The sequence below is a fragment of the Pocillopora damicornis genome, chromosome 7 (genome assembly GCF_964200805.1).
Source record: "Pocillopora damicornis chromosome 7, jaPocDami1.2, whole genome shotgun sequence".
NCBI classification, from domain to species: Eukaryota; Metazoa; Cnidaria; class Anthozoa; order Scleractinia; family Pocilloporidae; genus Pocillopora; species Pocillopora damicornis.
The window spans coordinates 9,865,413-9,879,758 of NC_142676.1; the positions used below are offsets into that span (position 1 = coordinate 9,865,413).

General features: G+C 37.0%; 1 protein-coding gene across 1 annotated transcript; it reads right to left on the reverse strand.

The window, feature by feature from the left end:
* On the reverse strand, positions 1-7,803 carry LOC149042464 (uncharacterized). The gene is made up of 10 exons (XM_089213601.1): positions 7,480-7,803; positions 5,408-6,063; positions 5,171-5,293; positions 4,743-4,865; positions 3,766-3,888; positions 3,509-3,631; positions 2,886-2,928; positions 2,519-2,645; positions 719-1,984; positions 1-475 (listed from the first exon to the last, which is right to left on the reverse strand). The coding sequence occupies exons 2-9, from the start codon at positions 5,634-5,636 to the stop codon at positions 1,451-1,453; spliced, it is 1,425 nt and encodes a 474-aa protein (XP_089069727.1). The 5' UTR covers positions 5,637-6,063; positions 7,480-7,803; the 3' UTR covers positions 1-475; positions 719-1,450.
* Positions 7,804-14,346: the final 6,543 nt, after the last annotated feature.

Here is a 14,346-nt window from a genome sequence, read left to right on the forward strand (position 1 = left end):
TTTATTTATTGTTACCATTCATGCAGATTTTTTCTTTCTCGCGTGCTTCAAAACTGGTGCTAAATAAAGCACATGTCGTCTTAAAACATGCCAGTGACATATTCTCCTCCTACCTTCCTTACCGGACCGTACTATAACTTATGTCAAATGAGCCTGTTCACTCCGTTTCAGTTTTTACAGTGAAAGACGAAATGCTTATGAGAAGAATTGACATGCAAGATGCACCACTGTTCTCTACACAGTGAAATAACGAAGAACTGTTAAAAAATGCCATAATCTTTACTTATGTTGATTCTATGACAATTCGTGTGAAAGAGAACTGAAAGACAGATGATTTATTTTGGGTTGTACCTTCAGGGCTTTCTTTAATTTTTGAAGAAATTACTTGTTTAGAATATCAGTATCCTTCAAATATTTTCTTCAATGAAGAATTAGGAGCTTTTTTCAGTGATATTCACTTTTAAACAGAAGAAATCTTTCAATAACAAGCTGCTAAACTAAACCTGATATTACAACATGTTAACTGCATCATATTGCTCATTAAATTATAACACGTTGCAAAATGTAAATTCGGGTTTTGTATCAAATTAAAGTTACTTACCTACTAAGGTAACTGAAACATTCAGCACAGAATATAGAAGTGGTAAAATAAAACAAAGGCGAGAGGAATGCATCACCCTAGTCACTGTATGCAGAATTACTTTGAACTTTTAGATACTGAAAGCCTTTTGACGGTGAACGTGGCACGCGTCAACTTATGTCGATGTTAATTAACTGAGTCTAGTTTCTCCCAAGAAAAACGTCCAGGTGTCTTCTTCTGGGGGCATAAATTCTTAATAATGGAAAAAAAGGTCAAAAACTAGAAAAAAAAAAAGGAAAAATAAACTTCAATTTCCCCCTGGGGATTTGAAGTACTGAAGTTATTATCATGGCAGTTTTGTTGATGCAAGTTGGTGAAAAGCTGTTGTGAGCTAATGAACCTTGTATTTACTAGTTATTTCTCCAACTGTAAGCTCTCGGGGAAAAATATATTTTCCGCCATTGCTTCACGGCTCGCTTACACAAATTCTTATTTGAATTCGCTGACAAATCAATCAACCATACTTGTTGGAGTTAGATAATGAGCTCGGAGCTATGTTACAAGCTCACAACGACGCTCCGCTCAGCCAATCAGAAGGCTGGAAATTCAATAATCTTGCTCCAGTTGTTACTAGTACTAGTTATTGGTATTTACATATGCTAGTATTATGGTGATATTCTTATTACAAGTAACAGCATCTTGTGAATATTGCTTTACACAACTGAAAGTGTTGAATTAGTGTTTAATACTTTGTACAGATAACCAGTGTGTATCAATGTACGCTTCCATATTTTGGCCATCGCCATTATTTTTGTTGGTGAAGGTAGTGATGATGATTCTGTTTATTACTGCATATGTACTTTTCGCCTATTACTGTATTAAGATGTATCCCATGACATTAATGAACTGCGACCCATTATCAAGACCGGCTTTGTCTGCAACGATTCCGCACGTGTTGGTGTCATCGTGTGGCCCTCCTGTACCAAACCCGATTCTGACATCAACATCATGGCAGTTATCTGCATTGTTGGTAACAAAGCCGACCCTTGCTTTTGGAGTCCTAGACTTCCAATAAGCTCCCAATGAGTAAACATTAAACCCCTCTTTGTTGCAGTAAATCTGCGTGGACGCATTTGGGCCAATCAAGGACCTCCATGCGTCACGACCCAAATTGGTCGGACGGTATTGTCCGTCGGCGATCAGTGAGTACAGGGAATCTGCTCGCTTGTTGATGACAATGAACCTGAGCTGTTGGCCGATCTCCATACCGAGACAGATCTTGGAGAATGATGTGTTCCAGTAAGTCGGTAATTTGGTCTCCATTTGGTCAAACCCAGTCTCTCCTCCAGGAAGGTTATATTCTAACATGTTGCTCCAATAATTGGAATCATAATGAAAAGTTCGCTGACCAGGAAAAGAAGGAAAATACCATTGAATGAAAAAGAAAGACAACTAAATATATCAATCCCAACGACCAAACATCCAAAACTGATGCGAGCCGATTTAGTTAAATCTAATCAGTTAAGACAGTGACTCGCATTACGATAGAAATACACCACAAACGGCTTTCCATTAAGTATGAATTTTTAAAAGTTCTAAAACGATTTTCTATCTTTTTTTTTTTCGGTTAGAAATCAATAAAATAGCCATCAACAGAAAACTGCATTTTGCAAACATTTTGTTGGTATTTCCTCATGTGACCCGCATTAAAATCACCTTTGGCTAAGAGAAGACCACAATTTTATTTGCAACGAGGCAGAAAGGGTTAAACATGGTAATATGAAAGCGAACAAGAAGTCATACTTGCGGAGGTTGGGTGAGGTTATAATAGAAGCAAACTTTCAGTATCAAAAAATGTCTTCTTAAATTCATCACAAACCCAAACAAAAATCTGTTACAAAACTATCGAATAATACAAATAAATGAAGAGATAGATACCTTGTGGCCATCAATCTTCATGACAGAGGTCCATATTCCATCTCCACATCCTACATCCCCCACGTGACAGAAAACGGAAATTGGCCTTGAGTCGATTCGAAGCGTGACGACGTTACTTACGCTTAGTCTATAAAAAAATAGGATTTAAGAAAATTAATTAAAGGAGTTAAACTTGTGGTATGCATCCACCATTTTGGAATCCCACGAGATTATAAACTCTCGGGAAAACTAAATTTAACAGGCGTATTAAAAGAATAAGAAATGACAGGATAGCTACTTGCTCTTTTCTAGGCATTTATAAGTCTTCCTGCGAGATCAAGGAGATCACGTCTATCGTTTTCATTCTTTTATCTTTAATCGTACTTACAATTTCGCGTCATAAGCTTCTTTGCAGCTTGAAAACACGACGGCTGCAAAAAATAAAAAAAAAAATATATTTATGAAAAAGCAGACAAATGAATAAATAAATAATGATAAAAAGATCCACAAGTGTGGGCATGCTTCGTTGGAGTCTGCAACATGACGCGGTAAAATATGTAATGTAGTCATTTATCCTTAAAAATCACCTTGCGCAAATTGAGAGCGAGGTAGATAAAGGATAGTATAATTAAAACACATTAGAACTTAATTATCTTTGTTCTATTTGTAGCATGATGGGGTTTTCGAGTAATGCATAGTTTTCCACCACTACATTGGCGAACTTCTTAACTTTAACTCGCCCTAATAAGACGGAAAGGGGCCTTCTAATAGCCCACAAACATAGCAAAATAAACTAGTAGCGCTCACATCCAGAACTAAGCACCCAGAGTCCAAAGTGCCGACCAGTAGGACACTGTAAGGAAAATAAAACGTATGGGTCGATAGTTATGTTCCATAACATTTTGTGGTTCAAAACTTCTTTTGAAGCCCTGTCTAAATTTATTTGTGACCCTTCACTGATTTAATGAAGAAAGCATTCACATCTACAAGGAAAGAAACAGCCAATGTTACCTTCACATATCTGTCCATTACCAGAATATCCAGGTTTACATGTGCAGTTGTGCGACCCTTTGGTATTGTTGCATACAGCATCAGCACTGCAGTTGTGTGTTCCTGTAAGGCACTCGTCGGAATCTGAATAAGCAAATCATCAATCGATCTTTTACAAAATCAGTAGCATGTCGCTCTCGAAAATGCTGATCAGATATATATTAGAATGTAAAATCCATTTGGCTTTAAATCTAACATGCAATATTCCATTGGATTACCTGTACAGGTGTGTCCGTTCCCAGAATATCCAGATTTACATTGACAGTTGTGCGACCCCTTGATATTGTTGCATTCAGCATCAGCACTGCAACTGTGGGTTCCTGTAGAACACTCGTCGATATCTAAATATGCCAATGATAAAAGGGCCTTTGATATGGCTTTTTGCATTTGTTTTTATAACAGTGCATCGGTAATATAGAAAACAATGTATGTGGTTCTAAATTTGATGGGCAATAAATCATTACATTACCTTGGCAAGTCCTTCCATCCCAAGAATATTCAGGTTTACATGTGCAGTTGTGGGATCCCTCGGTATTTCTGCACACAGCATGAATACTGCAGCCGTGATCTTGGGTGGCACATTCGTCAATATCTAAATAGACATGATTAATGGATCTGTTGTGGTATATGTAGCATTAATTTTGTTTTCTTAACATTGCATCGATAATACAGAGTACCACTGCCTATGTGGCCCTAAATTCAACATACACTATTTCATTTTACTACCTTTGCAAGACCATCCGTCCCCAGAGTATCCAGGCTTACATGAACAGTTATATGAACCCTCGGTATTGTTGCACACAGCATCAGCACTGCAGCTGTGCTCTTCTGTACCACATTCGTCAATATCTAAATATGCAGGTTTGTATTTGGTCTGTTATATCGTTAATAGCATTTTTTTACTTAACATTGCACTGATACTAAATTATAAAATACAACAATTTATATAACAACAAATTCAGCAAGCAGTATTTGATTGCACTACCTGTGCAGGTTTAGTCTTCCCAAAAAACAGCATCAGCAATGCAGCCGTGCGCTTCTGAACCACTTTTATCATTTGAAATATCTGGGTACGCATATCGTAGGATCTCTTATAGTTTCAATAGCATCCGTTCTCGTAGATAGTGTACTCATTATGCGCAATCTAAAAATCTATCTGGCACTGAATTAAGCCCGAAATATTTCATTGCTTTACCTTTGCAGGTCCATCCATCCCCCGAAAATCCAGGTTTACAATCACAGTCATAAGATCCTTCGGTATTGTTGCACACAGCATCAGCACTGCAGCTCTGCTCTTCTGTAGCACATTCGTTAATATCTGGAGTTGCAACATATTTGGTTTGATTACCATAAACTGTCAAAATATTGTCATAGCTTGGAAGAGCAAATAATCTATCTTTTAAATTATTTGATTTTAAACTGTAAGCAGACTAGCCGAAGAAATCATCTGAACTTCTAAAATAAAAGAAGACATCAATTAACACGAAAAACGTTCAACTTTAATATTGAAAGTAAGGAAGAAGGATTGAAATCCATCCCTTTAATTCCAAACTTCTCGTGAGCCTTCTCTTATCAAGCTAGAAACTTATTCACTGTACAAAGTAACCAAAAAGCAAAATCTACCTCTGCAATCCCTTCCATCTCTGGAATATCCAGGTTTACATGTACAGTTGTACGATACTTTGGTATTTCTGCAAACAGCATCGGCACTGCAGTTTTGCTTTTTTGTAGCACATTCGTCAGTATCTGAAATCAGATCACATTGATTTCAATAATCATTGAAGCTGTCTTCAATTTTACATTAGTTTCAATTATGAGTAAAGTCTTAGAGGGAATTACTCGTTTGGAAAATGGCATTACCTTCATCGCAAATCTGACCCTTGAATCCAGCTGAACACAAACAGCGATAACCTTTGTCGGTAAAACCGCTTTGGCAAGTCGCGTTGTTCTTGCAAGGGTTTGCGATACAGTTACTCTGACATGAAAGAAAAAAACAAACAACAAAACAAAAATAAAAAATCAAAGCAAAAAAAACAACAACAACAAACAAAACAAAAGAAAGGGAAACAACAAAAATTAGCCAAGACATCTAACAAAATGTCGTTAGACATGACATCTAGAGAAACATATTATGAAATAGTTTTTCTCCATACTCTAAACCAGCAGGATTGGTAAGTAAAAACATGCATGCTACTGGAAACCTCGTTATTCTCAAATCGTGGCTGGAAGAAGTTTGTAAGTGACACTTGCCTCTGATCCATGGTAAAAGTAATCGTACTCCCCAACAAGGTCGTCTTCGTTTCCTTCGTGAGTAGCATCATTCAACTCACATTTATATGCTCCATTGTCCCCACTCGGTTGCTTTTCGAGATTGTAACTGACACAATCTGGCTCTATGAAACACCTTATCTTACATAATACTTTATCCTTGACGACATCAATTTGAATTACGTGATTTATCAGGCGTTGACCGTCAAATGCTTTGGTGGGCTTGAATTCCAAATAACGGCAGTTTTCTGGGTCAAAATGATATTTCTTATTACTTTGTGAGAGAAGATGATACCCGCCGAGTAATAAAAAGGGAGACAAAGATATGGAGTCATAATAATTTGACTTAAGGTATTGTAAAGCACAGAAAAGAGATACTGGCTCAGCGCTCTCTACATATCAATATTAAACTTTTGGATCAGATTAAAAGATAAAAAGTCCCCTTTAAGACCGTACCCTAACAACACTCCAGAAACAATTTACTTAGAAGTCAGGCTATGACAGGTCTCATACCATGGTCAAATGTTCTGCATGTTGTCAGCAGGTAGCAATGTTGCAAGGATTGTGTGTGTGAACAGAAACATGAAAATAGCAAATTCTAGTCATATAAAGAGTTTTTTTCATTATTTTTTTTTGTGTTGTTGTTGTTTTTTTTTTTTTTGCGAAGGAGTGGCGAAGGAGTGGCGGAGGAAATATGCAATTCTCCGCAAACAGTTCAAGGCTATTCCATAATACATCGGAAAGCTTCTCAAAGAGGAAGGATATTTGTTTTCTGATGGCAGCAAGCGTGAGGTCGAGATGGCTGGATATTGGCCGAGTTCTTTTTTAGCGTTTTCTTCGTCTCAGTTTATAAAAACGCAAGGAAACAACGAGGCCATATTAACTGACATATTGACAGACTTCGCGTTCATAAGAATCAAGAATGACAGTTTTCTTTTTGTATTTCGAGAGCCGGGAAAGAATGCCATTTGTGTTTGTACCACAATAAACCCACGGGTGTCTTCTATGTTTTCTTTTTTTTTATTTTCTTCTGCCGCTTTTTTTCATCGCCGACATTGTCCAAAAGTTACGAACTTTGTTAGTCCGCTCCACGCACTTTTTCCCAAGCGGGCAAGAGAGGCCGACTCGGGTATCAATCAGAACACAGCATTCGCTTCATATTGCCCACGGGCGCTGCCAGCTAAATAATAAAAACCCCTACTGGTCATGTTTTAGTCTTGTGATAGCCAAACTAATATTAACTTCAGCGTGTTCTTGAAGAGATTTTTTCCCATGCCTCCATGCTGAAATTATGTAATTGGAACTCTAAAAATTATACGCAAGAGAGAAACAAAGGCAAAAAAATTGCTTAACATCGATTTTTTTGGTGGTAGTTACGCGGTAGTTTTGGCACATCAGCAATCAAAAAGTCAGAAAAGTTGCCTTTAGGAAGTTTCAATCCTTCGACTGAAAAAATTCAATTTTTTTTCCACAAAGTTCATCGTGTAGAAATAATTAAAAAATGTTTATCCAAAGCTCCCCGCTAAACCGAAACTAACACTAAACTGCGTACTCGCATCGCATTTTAGTTCCAGAACCTATTCAAATGATAACGCTTAAAAAAAAAAAAACAGTAAACATTTTTCATAGTTTTGTGGCATCTGAGTAAGACAAAAGCTACTAACCTTCTGAGAAGACGGCGTCGAGCATCACAGCACAGAGGAGCGGAAAAATAACAGAGATCAAAAGGAAATTCATGACATAAAGCCATTCACAGATTTTATCCGGCGTTGTAGAAACTGGGAGCAATACACTGTAGATGCAGCCCTCTAGTCTTGAACTTGGATCTATGATGTTTACTTCTTAGCGTTTTTAAGCTAACTCAAGTTCCAGATGTCAGATTCAAAAGGCATTAATTCTTAACAACGGCTTAATAAAGAAAATGGTAATAGATTTGTTTCAAAAGCATTTAGAACAATATATTTTGAAGATCTCAGGTCTGTTGTGGAAATTGATAATCCCCATGCATTTTTACAATTGAAATTTAGTTCAAAGTTGATTGAAAAAAGATATGATATTGTTTACATTATAATCGAAAAAGTTATAAATACTGGTGATGCTATTTTTCGTTCAAGCATATGAGAAAAATCTTGGACTCGATGAAATCCATATCTATAGCCGTTGAATATCATTTTCTATTTAAAAAAAAAACTAAAAAGTGAAAAGAAAGAAGCTATTTCTGTTCCCTGCAATTCATAAACCCCGCAAAATTATTTCCGGATGATGCGAATCTATTTATAAGCGACCAAATCTCGTCGAAAAAAAGACTAACCAAAAAAATGTTTATTTGGAAAAAAATTGCCTATTATTGATTTTTTTTGGTGGCAATTACGTGAAAGTAATAACTCCCTTAGATTACCATAAAAAATAGATAATTTGAATTCTCCTTCTTTTTTATTTTCTTTTGTACATGGCTTTTATATCTATTTCCAGTTTGAGGGAGACAACGAAATGAATATTTAATTATAATAAGAAAGAAAGAAAAACAAAACAAATGCAAAGGATGAAAACCCAGCGAGGTAAAGGTGCGTTTGAGGTTGGGGAGATGTAAAAGAAAGGCATATTACGAAATTGCCACCTTTAAGCCTGAACTTTTCAAAACTCCCTCATATTAACCTGCTCACTTTAATAGCTTCTGTAACCAAAAAAAAACTTAAGAAATACCTTGTTGCCATCAATCTTCATAACAGAGGTCCATATTCCACTCCCACATCCTACATCCCCAAGGTCCCAGAAATTGGTATTGAGTCCATATGGAGCGTAACGATGCCACTCACGCTCAGTCTATCAAAGATAAACAATTAAAAAAAATAAGAAATCAATCGCTAAATCAATAAGACAACAGCTGAATTAAACTGAGCGAATTTTCTCCCCTCTTTTTTTTTTTCCTTGAAATCTTTAACGCTCGATGCGAGATGAACTTTGTCGTGTATTTCATAATATAGCACTTGCATTTGTCTGTCATAAGCTTCCTTAAAGCTCGAAATCACAACTGCAGAAAAAAGAAAAAGAAAAAAAGATTACGGAAACTGTGGAACTTTATCAAAGTTTTCGAAGATCCAGTTAAAAGTTTGATGTATTTATCAACTTTTGCTATTTGATTTCGTGTTATCAAAACCTAAATGAAACTGTAAAATGATAACAAAGCAATTGATATAAAGCGAGTGTCTAAGTATATTACAATTAAAGCAACGATACATCTCATAAGTTGCAAAATATCTACAAATTCATTATTCTTCAGTATTGACATCATCAACAGGAACATTTGTTGCATTAATTTGATGACATGCCTTGTTCAATTCTCAATGCAGTTCTTTAGTTTTGAAGAGCTCAAATGTCTGGGAACAACAAAATGCCAAATGGTCAGAGTCAACTTAAATATCTTAAAATCTTCCGAACTTGAGCGGAGTAAATATCTTTTCATCATTCCGGTTTTTTGAGAAGCTTTTTCTCTAAAAAATGGTTAACATGAGCAATGAATATGACTTTTGAACATGTAGATCTATTATAAAATAGGATTTTATTAATTCGAGACAAAATTTGATTCTAGAGCGTAGACGTGCAAACGAAGTTTTTTTTAGACCGTCATCTTTGATAACACCTTAGAACCTCCGAGTTCGAAGTGTACTAAATCATGGGTTTAATCCACTCTCCACTCCCCCTTCTCCCCACCCCTTACACCATGGTAGGGATTTAAATATTGAGGAAAAAAAATAGCCGGCGCAGCACGTAACCGAACATCTCCGAGGAATCCACTGTGACGTAGTGCTAACAGTCATTGACACTCATAACTCAGAACTTTTCTCGTAGGCCTGTCAAATTGTATTTGTGAACTCTCTCTGATTTCGTCAGAAATACCTTTACCTAAATGCAGTTGCACGATCCTTTGGTATTGTTGCACGCAGATTCAGCACTGCAGTTATGTGTTCCAGTGAAACACTCATCGATATCTGTATATGTTATCAAAGAAATAAAAAACGCGCTGAGTGCATTGTTGAGTTCTATAAGAACGCGGGATTTTTAACAACACGAGGGAAGTGCCGTGAAGCACCCCTCGCACCCCTTGTTCTTAAAAATTCTCAAGTGCTTATATAACTCAACGATGCTCGAGGCACAAGTTTTATTTATTTCTTTTAATAAAATGTATCGTGAATTGCGCGCGCTCGGACCATTGACGTAAGCTTCGTGCATTATATCTCAACAGTGCACTTTTGTGACTTAAGGCGCGTGCTTTATGGAAATATAATGAACTCGATCTGACAAATCACGGCGCGTGCATTTCTCTGAACATTGTTTAATAGCTACAAAAAATAAATAAATAAATAAATAAATGAAACAAAAATATTGACAAATGTTAAACTTCCCATTTTACTGTATTTTTCCACTTGATCTTTATAACAGAGGCATTTATAGACATTTACTGAGTGGCCGGACTTATGATGTAAACTCCTCTGTCCCGAAAAGGATTGAAATAACTAGGCGACAAAGACAAACAGAGGATATTTTGGAGACAACCATTAATACAAATAACACGCATCTCAACTGTCGCTGTTAACTTGCTTCCTAAATCATGCAACGCATCTGTTTTGTTTAGTTACAACTGTCTTCCTAACGAAGCTATGATCTATAAAATTAGGGAATCTTCTTTTCGGTTTTACTTGTATACATCGATGCTAATATATGTATTTTTTTTTTAAGAGAGCACGGTAACGAATCCTGCAATCTGATTGGTTCTTTAACCGGTCAGTATTTTCCTTTCTCTGCCCACGGGCCACGGTAACGCTTTCGTGAATCGCCGAGTACATCCCAAGTTTCGTTGCCATTTTTCATAAATATATCTCGTTTTTCCGGCTGGGAAGTATTTTTAAGCAAACAAGTCGGTCACTACCTCAAACCGATAAATAACTTATGAATCCTCTCTTTTCTCTCACTCAAACCACTTTGGTTGACAGAAAAATATTGGTTTCAGATTGAATTTGTATGAACAATAGTGTCATTACGTTGGTTGACAAGCGGCTTAAAAACCGTCTGCAGTTAATTTTAATCGTCCACAAAAAGTACCAAGAAAGTTAAAACGTGAGGTATTTCGCTACAGTTAAACTGAACGATGGAACTTTCATTCATTTAATACCTGAATTTTCTCAAGCAATTTGTTCGTAGTGAAAGAGCGAGCGAAGCCTTTAATTTAAGTTCTACAACAAATATACGCTCTCGGTGAGTCTTTCCAAGTCCGTTCAATTTAGACATTTGTACCGTAAATTGTACAAAAAAACTGAAGGAAATTTTTGAGAAAAGGCCGCATTAAATCCCCTTGTGTCTTATTGGAGTGTGCCATTCGAATTTAGTTTTTGTGAAGGAAAGATCAGATTTACACATGCCATTGCAGCAAACAAACGAGCAAACTCTCACAACTTCAAAATAAAAAATTTGAATTTACTCACAATTACCTTCCTCGCCGTTTGCTTAATGAACAGAGGTAAATCTTCGTACCTGAATGAATCGTCGATGAGAGTGAATAATACTTTCGAATTCCATCATATCATTGACTGTTTTTGAAGAAAACATTGTCGAGACACTCCTTGGCAAACTATTGCCGTTGTTTGCAAATATTCTTACGCATTTTTTTGTTATGCCCTCTCTAATTGACGGGTGTCAGATTGTGACAGATACTTGTAAAAATAATGTTTCAAAGTTTGTTTGGAAGCCTTTTAAATCACCTTTATCGTTACGGAAATGAAAATGTTTCGTTGAGGTATCTCTCTTGAATTTGCATCACCTCTATTTTAACCACCATTTACTCGCTCAAAAATTGTTCAGTTCATGGAAGTTCTTGCCTTATTTACAGCCCTAAATCATTCGGGTTCATTCAGAAAGAAATTCGTCGAGTTAAAAAAAAAATGTAACTTACCAGCTAAGGGTTGGTCCGTATGGTGAAAAACTGTGACCTCGGTCTTGAAAATGCTGCCATCGGTCACAGTTTTTCACCATACGGACCTCCCAGCCGGCAAATGACATTTATAATAAAGTTCTGATATAACACGCGCTGTCATTGGTTGAAAGAGCGTGCTCTATGAGAGTATAGAGCATAGAACTGAGCTAAAGCTGTCACGCCATCTGCCAAATTGTACCATGTTCGACCTTTTCCGGGACTTCTTTTTAGCTTTTTTCCGATAATTGAAAGTGAAATTTCGGAACAAGCGAGCCGGCAAGTAGTAACAGAAGAACCAAATAAAGGTTTGTAAACATACCAGGCGCCGTTATTTACGTTATTAAGAGAGTGTCTCTGTAAGAGCGGTCCGGTCGATTTTGCTTGAGACACGGATTTCGCTCGTTTCTCGTGTGTTGTAAGACATTCATGTACCTATACTAAAACCACAATCGGTTTCATCGGATCTCTTTATTTTTCAGAGTTTTACGGAAATTAAATTTCACTCGAGCGAAGGCTTGTCGTAACACTTTTCAAGACTTTAATTTCATACAACTTTGGAGGAAAATTAACAAAAAACTACGGAACTCAGCAAAAAACAAATACCACAGCCATGTATATTAACTCTATCTTATCTATAGAGGCGACTTTCGTAAACATCACGTTTCAATGAAGGAAACAGGAAGACTTGAATGACACCTTATCGGTTCGTCTAAATCACACACGCCAAAACCGATCAAATTCAAAGTTAATTTTTGAAAAAGTGAGGCGTTCTTAACTGATCCAACTAACATAGCTAGTAAGTACGTGCCATAGAAAAGGTAACTACAGAAAAAAAACTTTGCGGCCCGACCTTTACGAGAACTTTATCACTCCGTGAACTTACCTAATTTTCGGCAGTCTCCAAGTTTGGCCGCCATTTTGAGGGACTTGTCAACATGAAGCGTAACCGATATAAATCAAGCAGGTAGATCTAAAACCGTCAGAAATACATACGAAAGCAATTCAAATGAACTTTACTTTCAATTCAAGCGGCAAAATTTGAAATTGTTCGGTAAACTTACCAAGAACGACAAGAACGGTGATCAGGTAGCGATCGCCATGTTTACGTGATAAACGTGATCGCTGACCAGCCGCTGAGTGAAAACAGTACGGTTCAGTGGTGAGGGGCGGGGTGAGGGGTGGGTGCGGGCAGATTATCAGAAGATTTTTGGAAAAATTCGAACATATGCATTAAAGTATCATGATAAGCATTAGGAATCTCAGTCTCAATGCGAAGGCATGCTTCGTGTTGTAGACAACTTTTGTTTTACTTAGTATAATTTTTTTCTTTCAAATACATTTCGTTCCAAATAGAACTGACGTCATTTCATAGATTTACAACCAAATCTTTACCACGTTAATAAATGTGTTTAGATAATCGAGATAACCATTGAACCTCTTGTATCGCACCAGAAATAACGTGTCTTGTCTTTGCCCAACTCTGAGAGGCTGGAGCGGCAAAGACGCGAGACACCAGTCTCGCGTCTCGCGGCTTCTTCATGCTCACAGGATACGCATGACCTTACTATCTTTAAGAAAAATAAGAGACTGCTCGAAGTCTGTATTCCGTTCAACCATTTCATCAGAGTGACGCGAATCTTTCAATTGGGTGAGAAAGTCACAAACCCATTCTTTACCTCACAAGCGTAACCACTGACCACTCACGAATTACAGTAGGCTTCTCCTTTGACGCGGAAATTGAAATCTTATCGAGTATACAAAGTTATAATGAGTTCCATTAGATCTCCCGAACTTGTATCGCGTTGGAAATAATTACAAGTACAGGAAGAAGTCGTTCGTTAGCGAGACGTTCATTATGTCTCAGGACTGCTTTTTGAATAGTAAAGATGGAAAAAACTTTGGTTCATCGCGTGGCTTAAGTGGTTTGGTAGGACTGTCTGAATGGAATGACGAAGTAAAACATCATTTGATAAGCTGCCACCTGTCTAAAGAGGTCTTAAGTGAAATGAGCTACTCTTGGCAAGGATTGGCCTATTTCACCTCGCTCAGGAGGATAAACAAAAAAAATGTGGATTTACTATAGGCATCGCCACACTTTGGGGAAGTTTTGGAGAAGTGCAAAGGTTACATGTCAGTATCCTGATCATGATGACGTCAGGAAGCGTATCCAAGGCAGAGATGTAATTACCTTGCATATGTCTCGGGACATTCAAAAGTTGTTTGAAGTTATTATTCCAGTTGAATCAGGTAGTCTTCAGTAACATTTTCTGTTATCTATTTTTCTCACGTGACATATCTGCTCGAAAAGAGAAGAAATTCTTTTTTAGATGAAGGGTACTTAAGTACACATCACGTTGAAAAAACATAGATCTGTGTTTAAGTGCTTTTAATTGCAGATGGAAATATGTACAATGTTGCTTGGTTGATAATCAATAATGTTTTTGTAGAAGATCAAATCACCTGACAACGCAATACACTTATTCATGCGTACGGTTCAAAATTATTTGCGGTTAGTTTTCCTCTGTTTGTATGATTCTCATTAACCAGTATGATTAAATTTGCA